This window comes from Saccostrea echinata, unplaced genomic scaffold, assembly GCF_033153115.1.
Source record: "Saccostrea echinata isolate AGI-Se365-2 ecotype Australia unplaced genomic scaffold, CSIRO_AGI_Sech_v1 ptg000023l, whole genome shotgun sequence".
In the NCBI taxonomy this organism is placed as follows: domain Eukaryota; kingdom Metazoa; phylum Mollusca; class Bivalvia; order Ostreida; family Ostreidae; genus Saccostrea; species Saccostrea echinata.
Genome location: NW_026889772.1, coordinates 15,372,470 through 15,392,896, shown reverse-complemented (window position 1 = coordinate 15,392,896; position 20,427 = coordinate 15,372,470). Strand labels below are relative to the sequence as shown.

At 33.2% G+C, this 20,427-nt stretch overlaps 1 protein-coding gene across 2 annotated transcripts; it reads left to right on the top strand.

Moving 5' to 3' along the window:
- The first annotated feature begins 546 nt into the window (after positions 1-546).
- On the top strand, positions 547-3,012 carry LOC133191532 (uncharacterized). 2 transcript variants are annotated; one of them, XM_061327279.1, is made up of 2 exons: positions 547-671; positions 2,382-3,012. In XM_061327279.1, exons 1-2 carry the CDS (start codon positions 650-652, stop codon positions 2,966-2,968), a joined length of 609 nt encoding a protein of 202 aa, XP_061183263.1. In that variant the 5' UTR covers positions 547-649; the 3' UTR covers positions 2,969-3,012. The 2 variants fall into 2 exon arrangements, with proteins under 2 accessions (XP_061183263.1, XP_061183262.1); XM_061327278.1 differs by having other exon boundaries at positions 547-755.
- Positions 3,013-20,427: the final 17,415 nt, after the last annotated feature.

Here is a 20,427-nt window from a genome sequence, read left to right as displayed (position 1 = left end):
ATGTACACTTTGTATTCCATGCTTTCAAGTGGTTATACAATCATTACAATGTATTTTTAAGTATTAACATGATCACATGCGTGGTCAAGGTACTTATACGATCTGACTCGTGCAATTCTGGTCAATTGACATTTAACGTTTGGCCTATACGTCTTTGTATTTGATGCATTCAAGTGGTGATATAATGTATTTTTTAAGTATTAACATGCTCATATGCGTGGTCATAGTACCGGTATATCATATCTGACTCATGCACTTCCGATCAATTGACATTTAGGCCTATATTATGTTAAATATTGGAAATGTACTTCTGCCTCAATTTTACAATTCTATAGGTTTACCAACATTATGCCAGCAGCCCAAAACAAGTCAGGCGAAAAGACCACACCATGGCCAAAAGGAAACAAGAGGGCCCACCACCACTGATGCTGTGGCAAGCGATACCAGCACTCCATCCCTCGGTATACCTCCTGAAACCTTGGCTGCATTAACCCAAACCATAACAAAGTCAGTCACGGAGAACAAAACCATTGCTACAACATCAGGGGAGTATCTCTGTTCATAATATGGGGGTGAAAGGGGTAATAATGCTACCACCTCTGCAAGCAACAGCTTAACAGCTAGCCCTCCTGGGTTGGATGGTCACACAATGAATAAGTCAGGGGATGCAGGTATTTCAGGTTTGGTATCAAGTGTTGTAACCGAACACAGTTCACAGATTGTGGGTACTGAATTCCCACCTGTAGAAAATGCAGGTAAGAAATCGGGAGTTGTGAGCTCTCAGTGCCAATAGAGACAAGGGTTTCCGATAAAATCAAATCTAAAATTTGGTCAAAACAATATGTTGATATGGCTTTTTTTGTTAAAAAAAAAAAAGAAGTAAGTATTCTATCAAAGTGGAAGAACAAGATCAGACAGGTAAGGTGGTATTAAATCCACGATATGCAGTCCACAGATGATGATGAATTTAGGGATGGCTCCTATATCCCTGCATGACTGGGTAACTGCATAGAATAGGTAATCGACAATATATTGCATTAAAATCAGCACAGGACTTACACAAGGTTATCAGCAGGAAGTTAGAGAAGGAGATACATTTGGGTAGAATTATGGGTCCTTTCAAAGAAAAGCCAATGCCCGTTTTACATTGTTCCCCTTTAGGTCTAGTTAGCAAGAAAACAGAGGGTGAGTACCGTATGATACATCATTTGTCATATCCAGAAAGTAAGTCTGTCAATGATGGCATACCTGAAGAGGAGTCATTTGTTCAATACTGTTCTGTAGAGGATGCTATTCAAAACATTAAACAGTGTGGGAAAGGATCATATTGTTGCAAAACAGATATTTCTAATGCATTTTGAATTATCAATTTACATGCATCGCAGTCCAAATACTTTGGTTTCACAGGGCAAGGTCAATGGTATTTTGATACATGTCTTCAGATGGGTTGCAGTTCTTCTTCTTGTATATTTGAAAGGTTTAGTACAGCACTTCAGTGGATAGCTCAAGAAATATTAGGTATTAAATTTATGACTCATGTATTAGATGATTTTCTAATTGTTGACAAATCTGCTACAGGATGCTACGAAAAACTTGAGGCATTCTTAACAGTTTGTGCTGACATAGGTATACCTATGGCTAAGGATAAAACATTCGGTCCTGACAAGGTAATGACTTTTCTGGGTTATGAATTAGACACTGAGGTGATGGAGGCAAGACTACCTATTGATAAAGTTAAAAAATGTAGGGATACAATTGAGGAGCTTTTACCAACCAAAAAGATGACTTTGAAGGATATGCAATCAGTAATTGGTCTTCTTAATTTTGCTTGTAATGTTGTATTGCCAGGATGAGCATTTCTAAGGCGACTTATGAATACCACTATTAGCATAACAAGAGCATATTATCGCATTAGACTAAACAAAGAGGTAAAAGCAGATTTGCATACTTGGCTAGCCTTCTTGGAACAATTTAATGGTAGATCAGTTTTCTTACCAGATAGGTGGGTAGATTCTAATGAATTGGAATTGTATACAGGTGCTTAATGATCTATTGGATATGGGACAGTGTTAGGTGGGCACTGGTTCTATGGGACTTGGAATGATAATTGGTAAAAATCTAATATTACTCTCTTGGAATTTTATCCAATAGTGTTAGCTCTTAAGGTGTGGAGTCATATTTTGAAAAACAAGTGTATTTATTTCTACACCGACAAGTATGCCCTTGTGCATATCATTAACAAGCAATTGTCTAAGGATAAACGTATAATGTATCTCGTAGGAGAGTCAGTGCTCATTTGTTTGCAGTCTAACATTTTGTCTCAAGCTAGGCATCTTGGTTCCAAAGAAAATATTCTATGTGACTGCTTGTCTCATTTGAAGGTGCAGCAGTTCCATCAACTGGCTCCTTAGCTGGACAAAGAACCAATGGTGATTCCTCAGCTGCCAGCATTACCTCCTTAGGACCAGTCTTGAGGAACCTGTCGACCCCAACATTGGCACCAGCTTCCACTCAGGCATATAAACAAACATGGTCTATTTATAGAAATTTTGTGAAAAAATTTAATAGCAGTAATTATCTTCCATTGTGTCAGGATACTTTGGCTTTGTTTATCTCTTATTTATTTGCTGAAGGTCAGGCAGCCTCCTCTGTTGTGTCATTTATTTTATCAATAGTATGTATACATAGAATTAATAACTTGCCTGATAATACGTCATGCTTCCTTGTTCAAAAACTATTAAGTTCTTGTCGCAAAACAAGACCTTCAATGGATATTCGTTTACCAATAACCATAGTAGTTCTACATAAAATTTGTGATGCACTAGAACATACAGTATCAAACATGTATAAAAAAGTATTATTTCAAGCAATGTTTTTATTGGCTTTCCATGGCTTCCTCAGAATAGGAGAAATAACATCAGTTTGCACTGCTAATCATGTCTTACAAATGTCACAAGTAAGGTTTTGATTCACTTTCAAAATTATAAACATTCAGGCGGTCAAGTTTTTACCCTTACAATTAATTCCTGCAGTTCTTTAAAATACTGTCCTATTGAGGAATTAGAACACTACTTGAAAATGAGAGGGAGGGGTGATGGGCCCCTTTTTTGCTACCCCCCAAACGGTGCAGTCACAAGGCAAGAATTTTCAAATGTATTAAAGCAAAGTCTCATGTTTTGTAATTTAGATTTCAATAGTTTCAAAGGACATTCCTTTCGAATTGGGATAGCCTCTTACTGTGCATCAAGGGGGATGAGTGATAGATTAGATTCCTGGGTAGATGGAAATCGGATGCATTAAATCTTATATTAGACATGTGACACCATGTTGATACAGTATATGTTTGAGTGGAAATGGAGCCTTGGGGCAGATCTTTTGTTACTCATTGAGGATCTTGATTTCAAAGTGATTTTCGCGAATATTAACTTATGGGGGCATACGACTATCCCTCATCCAGAACAATAGTGCTTAAGTCATTTGTTAATACTTAGGCTAGTAGGTGACAAGACTGCATACATATAAACTTTGAAAAAAGACAGCGATGAAATTTATGGTGTGATGTATTGTTAATATGGGGGCATATGTCTATCCCTCACCTGGCACATTTTTGCTTAAGTCTATTATTGATACTTCAAACTGATAGATGAAAAGTCTACACATGTGTGAACTTTGTAAAAGACAGCGAGGAATGTGATGCTTTGTGAATATTGGGGCATATGTTTATCCTTATCAGGCACATCAGTCCCTGAGTCATTTGTTAATACTCAGAAGGGCATATGAAATGCATCCACTTATAACAGTAATCTTCTGACTTTGTTATTATGGAGCATATGTTTATCCCTCATAGACCCCGAGAAAAATTAATTTTTTATTATACATGTAACTGAATTGTAATAGATCGATACATTTACCTATATGTCTCATGAACAGACGGTGTTTTGTTGCATTATTGGACATATGTTTATTCCAATATTGCAATGTGCAGATTAGGGAAATGGTATGATTAATGTTTGATGTGTGTTGCCATTTTTCTTCATGGATCTGAACTTTCCCTAGTGCGGTAAAGTCAGTGGCGTTTTCAGACCCATTTTCATGATTTTTCTGTTAAGTCTAAGTTGTAATTACTGGAAATTTGGATTATCTCCCTTTACAAAATTGGTTTATTTCTCATATTTATATTTTGTGTCTGCTAAAATTATATGCCATTGTTAATAATACTTTTGAGAATTTCAAACAAATTATTAAACGTCACAAAGGTGGCAACACACGACAAACTGTTTTACAGACTTTTTATTCATTTAAGGAGGATAAGATATGGTGTTCTAGTGATGAGAGGATTATGGAAAGAAATAAGCAATTTAATGTGTAACTGGGCTATCAAAATACTTATTGCATTAATATAAATGTACTTTATGTTTATATATTAATGTTAAAGGTGAATCAGATGCATCGTCAATGCATATATAGTCTACATCCATGTATCAGCTGGTGGGTACAAATGCAAATCTGAAGGAGTTGAAGATTCATTTGCGTTTTAGCAAAACTTCCCCAGTATTTTAGGGTATTAAATAAAGGATAGGTTGCCATTGCCCTAGCTCATACTTGGACAATTAATTTGTATGCTGGCCTTCACATATGCACATTTACAACTTGAAACAAATTTGAAGTCCACATTTTTTCCCCTAACCTAGTCTTTACCATATTTTTCCCTTGGGGTTAGAGATGATGGTAACCCATTCTGAATTTATGTTACAGTTTCAGTATTCCTGAAGTTAGAAGTTTAAGGTGATAAGTTGCAGATTTTGAGAGAGCATCAGCTGGGCAAGGGTCTGGAATATAGAATTTAGTCATATAGGTACTTCATGTCTGGTGCAGTGCATATACATATACAAATACTTTGGAAACATTTCATCGTCCTCCATTGAGTCTCCTGGGTTGGAAGATAATTAGTATGTTTTAATCAATTTTAAATGGAGAGGCTTTGGCAGAGTTTGGTTTCAAAAATAAGTGGAATAACCTCATTCCTTTAGAACCAGCACAGCTACTGCTGAGCAAAAATGGTTTTCCAGATTAGGTAATAAAGATAGAAGGGAGATAGATACCACTTAATCTGTTCTGCAATTTAATTACAAAGTGGGAATGTGATAACACTTAAAATTTTGCCATTGCAACATCGTCAACAATGCAGGAACTGCAGCCATATGTAGATGGAAAAGGGGGGGGGGGGTTAAAGAGGATTTGTGCTTGTTGATTACTTGTTTGCAATCTTAGCTGGAAAGTAGTTTAGAAGTCTCCAAATTACTTTAAAAATAAAATAAATAAATGAATAAAATATATAAATGAATAAACAAATAAATAAAAATACAAGAAAAGGGTTGATGGGATTAGAGATTGGTATTATCTACATATTTTCTTACACCAGACTAGCTTAGTTCTTATTCAAGCTTCAGTAAAAGAAACCTGGTGTTACTAAAAATATCAGGGTAATAAAAATACCAAAAGCAGAATAAACAATAACTTGTACTAGATTCCAGGGAGGGGATGGGGTGTTGTTAGGCACACTTAATTTGTATGGAAACCTGATCAATTATCTTAATAAAGCAGGGATGGCTGATAAAGAATTGATATAATCTTGCATTAATTAAAGATACAGTGGGTAGTGGAGACAATGAGAATGTGGTATTCACAGTGGGTAGGTGCTGAGGGTTTTGAGTAGGCTAGGGGTCCACGGTGTGCCCATGTGGCGAAATCGTCACCTTCAATTTAACCATTGAACTGTTTATATTCTTGACTTGTTTTGGTTGATGTTCATATATGTGATGGTTGATGTTGATATAAATGATCTTGACTTCGATAATTTTATCTGATATAGAGTAAATCTAAAGCAAAATTATATGATATAATTGATATAATTAATTATAATTAATATAATTAAAGATAATTTGTGTTGAAATATGTCCGTAGCACGATTGAGGTCAACCCAGTGTGCTACTTTTCCCGTAAGGGAGGGCACAACTTAATTGTTCATGTTGGGGGGATGTGCCAGTTTGCCGGCTGCCCCACTGTTGTGTAGACCACTGTGGACAATACCTGCCAACTGGAATAAAACATAAAATAAATAAGGCATTTTTAAAAAAAATAAATTTAGGTCTTTGATAATTATTTTTTCGCCTAAATACAAACATATTAAAGAATGAAATACTAAATTCTTTTCTTGCTGACACACCATTCGCTCTCACTTTCTCACTCATACATTCATTTTGGTCTGTGGAAGCATACTTGTTGTTATATTTTAACAGAAAGAGATAAAATTTATTTTAAGTAAAATAATTTGAATAATATTGCAAAAAAAATTGCGAATTCACGCACATAAATAATTATTATTGTGTGATCTTTTTGCACTAGAAAATAGCATATTTGGGGTATTGAAAATCTTAACAGTAAATAAAACATTTTCTTGTGCAAGCTTTTCATGACTTTAGTGTTGATTGGTTGAACGTATCGTGTAGTTTAAAATAATGAAAGAAAAAGTTGGGGCTTGTGATTTAAATTCTGCGATATTGGTCAAAATATACAATTTTCATTTAAAAAAAATCACAGTGCAAATACAGTGCAAATTTTTTTGTGGAAATATTAATAGAAACCTATTTTTATGTTTGTTTGTTTGTTTTTTTTATTGTTTAACATCCCTCTCGAGAATTTTCACTCATATGGAGACGCCACCACTTGCCGGTGGAGAGCTGCAATTTTTTTTACCTATACTCGGCTCTCAGGGCCATCGAGCAGTGAGGGATCTTTTTCGTGCCAGCACCTACTGTGCCATGGGACCTCAGTTTATACGGTCTCATCCGAAGGACCGGTATCCCTGTCCCACAGTGGGATTTGAACCCGCGACGTAAGGATTAACTCCTTACTCCGCGACTCTAGAGCTAGAGCGAACGCTCTCACCACTACGCCACGCGGGCGACGAAACCTATTTTTAATATTCCTATTTCTAATATTCCAAGCATATAATAAAGAAAAAAGTCCTCTGAGTAAAAAATTGTAGAGCTAAAGCGCCAAGATATTTAATTAAACAAATGTGTAGATTTGAAGAATTTTCTTCTAAATATTCTTCCACCACAAGAAATAAATCTTCTTTTTACGATTTTGTGAGCAGTTTTTAAATTGATTATTGTTTAATTTGCATTGTTTAATTCAAATACATGAATATTATAGAAATTGAATTGTAATGAATAGTTTTGAAGTTAGAGGTTTTGGCCAAACTGTTCTCAAAAGCTGGCGAGTGACATACCTTAAGCTATTTGAAAAGTGCTTTGATCATGTTGAAATCCTGAAATTGAATTGATTACTTCTATATCGGATGCAGTTGACCAGCAAACGATTCAGGATGCTATCTTAAAAATATAAATTTGATTTGATAAATTTACTTAAATTATAGTAGAATCTATACAGGATTGCAGAAAGTTTTGCAAATTACAATCATATGGATGTTGAAAATATGTATAAAATGAATTTAAGAATTTAACTTTTTAAAGTCCTTGTTATCAATTAATTACAGTGTACTAAAGAGAATGGCCATCCTGATTAAGAATATATATTTCATCACAATAAAATCGCCTACTTTTTCATTGCGCACCTTAATTTTACTGCTGTATAGTTTTGTAGATAAATTATCGTAAAGGAGAATGGACATAAACAATTAAATTTTGCCATTGCGTTTACTCTCAAAGCACTGTGATATAGGTAGGGATCTACTCCATGTAATTTGGAGTTCGATACCTTGTGTAATATTGAACTATGGCTTAAAAATTATTACAGAAAAAGTACCTGTGTACTTAAAAGATAAAAGTTAGTCTTAAAATTGAAGTTTTGTCATTTGATGTGCATATATATGAGACAATCAATAATGAAGTAATGTTCCTTCTAAAATAGGTCTTTTTATTATATTGATTTATGCCCTGTTCAAAATAAACGTGTATACCTGCAGGAGTTTTCTCGGAAAAAGAAGTTTGACGACAATTGAAAACAATTTTTATATAATTCAAAATAAATCATTTAACTTCCCTAATTGTAAATCATTCATTTTTAAGAATATAAATGAAGTAAGAAACCTCATAGAAACCTACATAGAAAAAACCTGTTTTCTCTTCGAATTACACACAACACAATCAAGATTTGTAATATGGAAATCAAATTTTTATACCTGATTAACTGTTACATTTTCTTCCATTTCTCAAACCTTTTTTATTGTTCTTTCAAATTTTCAAATTTTTTGGCAGTTGTTTTAATTCACAAAACTTAATCTTTGGGATTTCAAAATTTCATTTTATGCATTATGAGCTATTATATAATAAGAGCACTTTATTTCATTTTGTAAATTGTATAATGAAATATAGGAAAATAACGAACAGTATTCAAGTCAAAAGTCCATTAAACAATACAAACTTTGGAGCAGAGCAAACACGGACCTCTAAAACATCAGAGGTGGCATCAGGTGCCATGGATGAGTGAGCATTCCCTGGCGACCGGTCACATCCGCCGTGTGCTCCTTGTCATGATCGGGAAACAACGGAAAAGTCCGTCAACAATTCAGTGTGTAAAAGAAAAATTATTGCTTAATAAAAGATCCCGAATATAGTCAATCTTAAATACCAATAAGTGAAGATTTTTTTTTTCAATCTCTCATCAGAAATAATTTTGGAATTGTACTATTGAATGGAAGTGTGATTCATGAATGCTACTTCAAATTAATTAACAATCAAAGAAATCATCGCATATTTTGTCTGTACTTGAATTGTTTACATATTTTAACATACTTGACAGTGGAAAGAGAACAATATGCTCTTAAAAATCATCAAGTACATCAAATATATATATATACATATATATATATATATATATATATACATATATATATATATATATATATATATATATATATATATATATATATATATATATATATATATATATATATATATATATATATATATATATATATATATATATATATATATATATATATATATATGAAAAATATTCAAACATATAAAAACACAGAGAACGAGTAAAACATAAGCGCTTTCATTTCTTCTTCATGATGTTTTACAATATACTCATGGACACGTTTATTCCTAGTCCATGAACAACAAATTAATGTGCCGGAATACCGTAAACTTAAAGTCACTGAACACCTAGACTTATGCCGAAAAAAAAAAACATTCAATGTCTTTCCATTTTATAAATTGTACAACTCTAATGCAATTGAAAGACGAGATAAAGAAAAACATTTTATAGGGACTTTCAAACCTAAATTAAATAGTTTAATGTAAAAGAATTGCATTTTATACATGTAGAGTATTTTGCTGAGTCACATTTATTTTTTAGTTATTGTATTTTTGCCAAAAGTACGGGAAATCAGAGACTTGTTAAAGTTAAGTTATTATGACGTCACAGTAAACGTTACCATGAGTATAATGTAAAACATCATGAAGAAGAAGAAAGAATATTTTCATATTTATCACCGACCACTGTGATTTTTCTTGGATTTCTCTCTCTCTCTCTCTCTCTCTCTCTCTCTCTCTCTCTCTCTCTCTCTCTCATATATATATATATATATGAATTTGTGAATATGAAAGCATCACAAGTTGAAGAATTTTTATGTGAATGTTACAAGGAATTGTAAGTTTGCTACAGGTTAATGTCCAGGGGGTGACTTTTTGCACCCAAAGTCTATTGAAACAGAATTATATAACAACCATGGTTTATCTCATAAATCCTGTAAACAATACGTAGGGCGAATCACAGACCGACCCCTGGAAATTTCAGAGGTGAGATCAGGTTCCTAGGAGGAGTAAGCATGCCCTGTCGACCGGTCACACTCTCCGTGAACTCTCTGTTATGATCATGTAAAAATAGAGTAATTTCAGTTTAAATATAAAACTTTGGCCTAACATTTTATATCTGCAATACGGAACAAAGACTTTTTTCAGATACTCACAAGAGAGTACAATCTTGCACGGTGGGTTTGAGCCAGCTACATAAGGATGTCAATTAATCTATAATCTCTACAATCCATGTGACTACCAGTTGAGCTGAGGATTTTAAATTTGTAAACTTGCAACCATAAAGCTAGAGACAGTCAACTTGAGATGCTGATTATCTGAATTTTCTACTTTATTTAATGGTATGAAGTGAAAAGGGAAATTTCAAAATTTATCATAATGAATTGACCATAAAACCCATTCATATTCAAACTTTTTATATAAAACACATACATGTTTATCAAAGTGTCGATTTTCTTTCAGGTTTTAACACTCATCAGAGACAAAATGTAATGTGTACATGTAGATTGATGTACATTTCACTATATAAAGCCTGCGATCACGGATTTGAGAGTAATAAGCGATATTGAGAGAAGTTATATCCAGAAAAATCTGTACCTTTAACTTTGATTTTACTGAGGGCTGAAAAGTATAACGGTATTTAATCGACTGCTTCCTCCATTGTTTTTAATGAATACTGACCACAAATACCCTTACTAAAACTATGCGTTTCACATTTTATTCTAGCCACGCTTATAGTTAAATCAATCATCTTTTAGCAAATATTATTAAAATCTAATCAGAATAAATGTATCTAACATAAACGGATGTGTCTGTAATGCATGCATATTGTGGATTCACCTCAATTTCCCCTTCCCCGCTGCAGAAATAAAAATATAAAACTTTTTTTTTCGGATTTCGGTTTCGATCCCGACATTTCCTGCCATGAAGACCTCACTTCAATTGAGATCGGATGTCACAAAGGCCAGAAAAAATTCTTAACATTATTTACAAATTATTTCATACCATTTTAGTTATTTCAGAGAAAGGTTTCAGTTTTTACTACTTTGGGTTTACACCGGGAGCGCTTCCGGTGGATTGTTTTTGTGGTCGATTATCGATTTTAATATGCATGTTAGTTTTATATGCCTTTATTTAAAACAGTTAATTTTGCTAAATTTAAAATCCTTTCCGGTGTCGACCATTAGTACTGGATAAAAAAAAAAAGAAAAAAAAAAGCATAATGCATAACTAAAGGAGACATTCTATTTTGCCCGAAAATATCATCAAATGTATGGAGATAATGAACAGTATTCAATCTCAAAAGTCCATTAAACAATGCAAATTTTGGAGAAAAGCAAACACGGACCTCTAAAACATTAAAGTTGGGGTGATGTGCCCTGGAGGAGTGAGCTTCCTATGCTGACCGATCACACCCACCGTGGCTCCTTGTCATGATCGGGTAATAACGGGAAAATCTTCTACAATTCAGTGTGTAAATAATGGCCTAACAATTAGTATGAAAAACGTCAGTAAGCATTTGACTTAATGACTTAAAGAAAAGGCTTAGACGGCTATGAAAATCGAACAAAAAAAGCGACAGGGAGTAAATTTCCCCCCCCCCCCCCAAAAAATTAAAATAGTGTTCCGAGTCATCAAAAAAGAGCCTTTTTTGATAAGTTCCAGTCTAACAGGAAATGATTTTATTTCTTTTCACCAGCTCTACTTAGTTTGAACAACATTGCTTTTATATATATTTTATTACTTGTTGTAATAACGAAAAAAAAAGTTTGGCCCCTATGGATTCCTAGTTAGAGGGGCAGGCTCCATTTTCATGAAAACACAGAAACTTTTCATTTTGAACAACTTTTATTCTACATATTATGACAAAATATTTCAGGCAATAAATTATTGCAAAAAAGTCTTCAAAAATTAAATTTTGCGATATGCGCTTTACCGGACAGTTCCGAGCGTCAACGTGTAGCCGCTGAAGACGAAGCCTAGTAATTATAATCGAAAACAGAACGAAAACAGTTAGATCTTCCGAACGAAGATGGAAGATCTCAATAAAGAATAAAGTCATTCAAAATCATAAATATCTTTGTCAGAATGGATTAAAAGAATCAGATGGATATTGAAATCTCGCATTTAGCGGTTAGGGGGCAATATAAAAACCAACTATCCTTCTGTCTTCAGTAATTCAGAAATGAGAAAAGAATAAGATAGGTTACACGATCAATATGTACTGGTCCCAGCTGACATACCAGGTACCAAAATTGCATTTGTCTTTACGGCTCTTAATTTTAATTGTATTTCAGAGGAATTTGGATTTAATAGTGCAAATGGTATTCCAATTTATACTCAAGATACGCTTTCTACGGTGGAAATTCTTAAAAATCACATGTTTTAAATATTACAATTTTTCCCATCAATCAAATTGAATTTGAATTACTATACGTATACTGAATTCCTAAACTACATAAAAATCCTTAAAATCAAAGATACATTACCAGGTTGCTGTAAAGGTTCTAGCAAGCCTTTTTCTTACTCCAAACTAAAATACAACTTCAGGAGTATTGTACAACAATATATTCAAGAAGGGGTGTAAATCATATGTGGATACTTAAAACCTCCAAGGAACTTATATAGAAAATGTAAAATGAAAAAAAATTACTAAAATCAATAACATCAAATCGTATAACTTTTCAATACTTTATACAACCATTCTCCACGATAAATTAAAGTCCATGCTTTTTGACATCATACACAGCTGCTTTTTCAATAAAGATAAAACTCGTAAATTTACTTACCTTGTCATTGGTCATTTGCAAAATTATTTCGTTAAAAAACATTTTGCACACACATGTACTCTAAAGTTGAAATTAAGAAGATGCTCAAGTTTCTAATTGACAATATCTTTGTAGTTTTTGGAGATCAAGTCTTCCAACAATCCTGGAAATCCCAAGGGTACCAATTGCACCCCGTTATTAGGAGACCTATTTTTGTTTTCATGAGAATGAAATGTATAGAGATAACGAACAGCACTCAAGCTCAAAAGTCCATTAAACAATACAAATTTTGGAGCAGAGGAAACACAGACCTCTAAAACATCATGGGATCAGGTGCTCTAGAGGAGTGAGCATTCCCTGCTGACCGGTCACATCCGCCGTGTGTTCAATGTCATGACCGGGTAATAACGGACAAATCCAACGAAAATTTAGTGTTCAAATAATGGCCTAACAATTAGTATGAAAAACGTCAGTCAGCATTTGACTTAATGATAAATTGTATTTGCTGACAAGGTCAATGTATCGACCATAGAACTAAAGAAATGACGACTTTAAACAAGACTGCTGATATTCTTGTTTCATCAACTTGTTTGTCAATACTTACCTTGTTTTAGAAATTATTCATACGTAGAGCATGCTCTAGTGTATCGAATCAACAGAGAAATATAAACCACGTATGCAGGTGATGAAGGTATATTGCTGCATACGTAAGGGAAGTTGACGATTAAAAAGTTAAAGTCATAACGTTTATCATAAAGTTTGGTTGTTAGATTACCATTAACGTCTCTTTTTCTAGTAAAATATCCAAATATGAAACAGATGATTCAGCCTCTGTGGTATCTTTTATTTCAAGCTCATTTGGATATATCGTATTGACGTATGAATGAAAAAAACAATTGCTAATTGACAATACGTCGTCGATATATCTTAATATCGAGTTGAAGGCCACAGCAAGAGATTCCTTCTTTTCACGTACAAAAATTTGAACAAATTTTGCTCCATATGAATACAAAAATAGGTGTGCTAATAATGGGGCCAATTGGTACCCTTGGGAATTCCAATAGATTGTTGGAAGACCTGGTTTCCAAAAAACCCCATAGATACTGTCAATCAAAAACTCAAGAATCTTTTTAATATCATCTTCAGAGTATGTGTGTGTACAATCAGAATGTCTTTAACAAAATAAATTTGCAAATGACCGATGACAAGGTAAATAAATTTACGAGTTCCATTTTTATCCAAAAAGTAGCTGTCAATGATATCAAAATGCTGGACTTTGATTTATTGTGGGGAATGGTTGTATATAAAGTTGAAAAGTCGTAAGTTTTTAAGCTGTTGATTTTGGTAAAATCTAGTGATTTCAAATTTTCCAAAAGTTCCTTGGAATTTTTAAGTATCCACATCTGACTTACACCACTTCTCAAATATATTGTTGCACAGTACTCCCGAAGTTTCTCCTTCACTACTGTTAATATTTTAGTGAGGAGTAAAGAAAGAGGCTTGTTAGAACATTTACTGGAACCTGCTATGTATCTTTGTTTGTAATGATTTTTATGAAGTTTCGGAATCCAATATCGATATGGTAATTCAATTCCATGCTGGTTGGTGGGAATATTAAAAATATTCAAACCTGACATATGATTTTGAAGAATTTCCTACTTAGAAGGGGAGCTATGGGGATAAGTTGGATTACCACTTGTTGAATTAAATCCCAGTTCCTCTAAAATACAATTTAAATAATGAGCCTTACAAAGAAAATGTTGTTACCGGCTTTGTCAGCAGGGACCAGTATATACTGATCGTGTAATCTATTTTATTCTTGTCGTGCGCTAAGGAGTTGATCCTTACGTCGCGGGTTCGAATCCCACTGTGGGACGTGGAGACCGGTCCTTCGGATGAGACCGTATAAACCGAGGTCCCGTGTCGCAGTAGGTGCTGGCACGAAAAAGATCCCTCACTGCTCAATGGCCGTAAGTGCCGAGTATAGGACAAAATCTGCAGCTCTCCACCGGCAAGTGGTGGCGTTTCCATATCAGTGAAAAATTCTCGAGAGGGACTTTAAACAACATACAAACAAACAAACAAATTTAATTCTTATTTCACTTCTGAATTATTGAACACAGAAGGATAGTAGGTTTTAATTATGTCCCTCAATCACTTAGTGCAAGATTTTAGCATACATCCAATACATATAATCCATTCTGACAACGTGTCAAGGTCTCGTTTTTCATGTCTGGCCCATCGCCTGGCGAAATCTTCCACAGAATCCATAATATTTATGTAATTTTTACGCCAGTTGAAAGATCGGGTTTTCCTAAATTGTGGCCCTTTTAAAATTAATGATTTAAAGTCCTCATTAATAAGTATATTTACGTCACCAGTAATATCGTTTCCAGCAGGACTAAAGTTGTAGGGTGCAGAACATTAACAGGAAGGAGGATTATGTATCAGATGCTCAATATCCAGGCTTTGTAAAGTTTTCTTGTGATTAAAAAGTTTGGAAGCAATATTAGATGTGTATTTGAAGGAAATACAAAGTATAGTGTTTAACTTGAAATATGGTGGAATACAAGACTGTACCCTTTTGTGATTAAGAATATTACTTATATTAACCGCGTCAATTTCTTTGTTGGCATATTAGAGTTTAAAGAAAAAAACGGGTTGTTTTAGCTGCATTTACTTCTGTAAAACGTTGCGGTTTAAACAGCCTATGATTTGCAATATCCATAACTACTGATCCGATGCTGTATTCTGGTGTCGAGGAATCATAAAATGGACGATATTTGACCTTTTCAAGTAGACCATTTAAAAGTATCAAAGGGACAGAGTAAAGTATAATGCATATGTGAAGAAGACCTAACTGTTGATTTTCATAAAGTAGGAATGAATCAAAAGAGACATCATGTATTAAAAGTTTATTGTAAGACCGATGCCCATGACTACGCTTACGTCTCTGGGTATGGTCAAAAAGTCCCATCACATTTACATTGTTACACTGTGAACTGGAAAGATTCCCAACACTATCGACATTGTCATTGTATCCATAGAAAAGGCCGTGCCTAGTTTTCTAATCAAATATTCTTCTCGTTCTCTTACGGAAAGGTGTACTCATTGATGAACTATTTGTAAGATGGTAAATCATTTCTAGAATTCTAATTTTCATTGACAAAATAGAATGATCAGGTAAGTTAAAATGCTTGTACAGAAGCTGCTGGCCCCCCATTGTTAATTTGGAATCTGTGTCCTGATGTTCCTTTATTAAGTGAACCCTTGGTTTCACCAACATAAAGATTACATTCTATTCCGTAGACAACATTAGAAGATTTTCAGTTCAGATTTGTCCAAGTTTTGGTGTAGAAGCTCTGTCCAGTAAGATTACTGGTAAAAGATGTGTTAATTATCAAAATATCACAGGTTTTAAAGTTTTTCGCAGAACATTTTGAAATAGAAGACATGGAATTGGAAAAGGATCCTTTAAATATATCTCTAATAGAAACTTTATATTCTTTCAATTTTTTGTATGAACATTTGGTTTTTACCAAAACTGGGAATTGTAGACTGCACATATGAATATGTTTAATATCCCTGAGGATTATCCGAGGGGTACCGAATGAACTCTTTGAGTCTGTGTCCCTTATAGACTCAAAAGAGTGAAGCAATTTTATACTGGACGACGCGTCTGTCAGTATCATTTCGTTATTCTGTATACTCATGAATGAATAGGCATCGAACGACAAGTATCCTTAGGGACAAACTGTCAACCTGCAGAGATACATGTTCGGTGGTTAAAATGAAATGTATGGAGATAACGAACAGCACTCAAGCTCAAAAGTCCATTACACAATACAAATTTTGGAGCATGAAACATTTATTTATTTAGTCTCTCAAAAACGATATGAATGTTACAAGAGGTACATATATACATATTTACAATAATTATGGACGAGCAAAGATTACAGGAGGGCAGACAGTGTGAAAAATTATGATGATAAATATACACAATTTTCTTAGGAATAATGGATCAGTATTTGTTATTAACTCACAAAATTTTATAATATTAAAGTTTTATAATGCATTTAAAGTCGTAATACGTTAATTCCAAATTTAAATACTGATCACAAAATTCGGAGCATTGCCTACCAAATTATGCAGAAATTATTTTCATCGATTAGTTTTACAACAATTTTTATTCATGAGTTTCCCTCTTCTTCTTTTCTTTTTTCCTATGAAATCATTTACTATTTATCATCAAAAATGTATTACAAAATTATCAGGACTGAACATTAAAAAGAAAGTGAAATTCAAAATATCGGAAAAAAAGAAATGTTTACTTCGATGAGTTAATTGAAATCATTGTAGAATCTTTCCATTAAGTACGCTAAACAGACAAAGCAGTTCTTATATTTCCATTTTTAGGAAGAGAATTGAAGACAATTCACGAAGTATTACGGAAAATTTTGGCCTTTTATTTTACCCTAAAATTAACTTCGACACATTGAATCTAAACTTAAAGTAAAAATATTGAAAATATTAAAAACCGGAGCTAATTTGCTAAGAACGGTTTTCATCATTTGTGTCATTAATGATTGAACATATAAAAAAATTCCAGGCATAGAAAAATGCACGAGTCATATCAATGCAGATATAACTGCGTTTACGTATTGTCAAGGACAGTCTCTACATAATTTCAACTTGAGCGAATCGTGCCTATGTTTTTTTTATCTGCATTTGATAAATTTAAAGTAAAATTACATTTAGTGTTTAAAAAAAGGCCTAACAATTGGTATGGATCAGGTCAGTAAAAATACGACCTAATGATAAGTTATATTTGTTAACAAGGTCATTATAGCGACCATTGAAATTTACAAAATGCTGTCTTTTTGTTGGACGCGTTCAAATGACACACAACCTTGCAGTTTCAAGTGGAAAATTTGTTGTGTTAGTGAAAAATTAGAAAGGTGAGAAAGCAAAACCAACTCACCAGTATTGTCAGTCCGTGCTCAGTGATATGTACAGTGAAACAAAATGAGAACACCCAGTAAAACGTACAATTAACAATATCAGAGAGCTCGCGTCCGTGTTTACAAACATAGGTCTTTGACATGATGTTATGAAGAATGTTTTTGTCTTTAAATTTAAGGATCTTCATGTAATTTCAATTTATTAAGCTTTTTTTTAAAGAAATTTAAAATTGTAAACAATAATGACAATGCAACTGTGTCCAGTCTTCTTTAAAGTTATGCCCCAAAAACTGTAATTTAAAATGAACGTGTTTAATATCATAATTGTTTTATTTTCCTCTACAGAATTAAACACTACGTGGATAACTTGTTATTACAACGTCGATATCTTTGATTCCTTATTTTAATGTTCACAGACATACCCAGTATAGCAGAAGAGATAGATATATAGAATTTGTTGAAGATTTGCTTAAACATTTGTTTATTATAAAACAAGACTGATACCTATATTGGACATAATTATCAATAAAAATTACAATAGTTAAGCACAATAGTGAATGGGCTTTGATAGCAGACACAGGTTCTTTTAGCCTTCTCCCTGTGTCCTATGTTGGAATCAAAGATTTTTGGGATAGTTCTGATTTAACAAAACCCAATATGCAGTTTTGATAATTGTTTTGTTCATAAAAGATTAACAATGCCGCTGCCTAATTAAGAATCAAATAAAAATCATTATGCTTATGAAAAAACCGATAAATTGCATCCATCATTTTAGTGTTGAGACATGACACCTATCAATCTGATTGTCGGGATATCAAAAAATATTATGCAATATCAAATGAAATTTTTACAACTTTATATTAAAATAACTTTGAAAACAAAAGGCTTGCAATTAAAAACTATTTAATTTTACAAATGTTATTTATTCAATTAAGAGGTCACATCATCAATTTCTCTGCCCAACACCCAAGCGATAGGGATAACACCTGTTTTATCGGAGATGATCTTACAAAAATAATTAAGGCAACTTTCTTACATCAAACTCTTTTATTAATCTGACCGTAAAGAAGGGCTTGACACACCTTCTGGTTAAGATGTATCATCTGTCTAAATTTGATAATTCTAGGACATATTGGTTTTTTTTTTCAAGTTATGAAACGGAAATGGTTTTGTCATATTAGACCATATCAATCTGAATTAAAGGTCACAGTGTCCTTAATATAGAATACAACACTCCTTCTACCTAAGATCCATTTTCTGTCGGACAATTCTATGCCAAGTGATTTTCCAGTAATGAGCAGGACAAGATTTTGCAATGTTTGGCAATATCATCTTAACCAAAGGTCCAGTGACTTTAATCAGGACATGAAACATCTTCTACGTAAGATGCATTATCTATCCAAGTTTGATAATTCTTGGGCAAAATAAAGTTATGAGCCGGAAAGGGCTTTGCTATATTTGGCCATATCTGCGTTATTAAAGGTTCAAGTGACCTAAGTTTTTAACCTGACACAGTTTATACCCAAGATGCATTAGCTGGAAAAAGCTTGATGATCCCATACCTCATAGTATTAGAATTATGAGTCTGACACGAAAATGTAAATATAAAAACAGACGGACAGACATAATTGCTATACCATAATAATAAAAATGTTTGCAATTGTACTTTCAAGGTTTCTTAGATTTATTCATAAAGAAACAAAACTTTGAAAAAATCTTATCTTTTTATCCAATTTCTTTGAAAAAATTGTTCTGGAAAGCAAATTTGATCTTTTCTTTTAATTGTTTCATATTATTGCCATAAATTGGTACAGATTTATCTTTTATTCAAGGACTTAAGTCATGGAAAAATTAACGTTTTATTTGATAGTACAAAGCTCTTATTATACACCATCACAAACTCAATACTTAATGATAATGTAAAATGTATCTCTTGGTGCCGAAGTAGGTATCCTTATAAAAAGTGAATTTCTTTGTGCTTTCTATATTATTCACTTAGGGCAATAATGTTAGATTAAGAGTTGTTTTCAAATGTGCTTTATAAATAAAATTAAAATCATTATAATTTGTATCGGTAACGATCCTCTAATAAAACTTATGTCCAAATAATTGTATACCTCTTCCATTCTTAATAACCGTGTAGTGTAGGACAGCGCCGCGAGGTTTCCATCGGCATCGAAAGCAAAGTCTTTAACTTGCCTAGTTGCCCTTAACTCTACATATTTAAATTCTTTTTCAATTCAATCTATTAATTGATGGGCAGATTGCTATTACTATTCTTTAATAAGGTTAATGAAGTCAGAAGCTTTTGAAATTTCTTTTTAAAACCTTAAGGATAATTATCATTTGGTTTTCCAAACCATTCAAAAACATTGACATCATTTATCTTTTTGCACAAGGTTTCTAAGAAAAATTTATACAACATGGAAATTGTTTTAAACGCATTGATTGGTGGATGTAGGTACTCTGACAGTATATAAGGCATCAATTTCGACCATCTAGTTATCTACAAATTCCTTAATCAACATGAGAAAACTCCTCGTTGTATTTGCTGTTCTCTGCCTGGTGGCCCTGACAACCGGTATGTTTACTTGATACTTTTTACTCTCTCTCTCTCTCTCTCTCTCTGTTGTCTCTCTCTCTCTCTCTCTCTGTTTCTTTTTCACTGTTAATCTTGTTTCCGTATCAATTTTAGAATTTTAATCAAATCTGTGGGAAAAAAACCTCTTTAGTCACGGATGCAACTAATTTTTATCTGCCAAAAACTAAACTGAACATATATAATTTATTATGAATGAAAATGTTAATTATAGCATAAATGTATATTTGATCTGGTGATGTAAGTCCGTT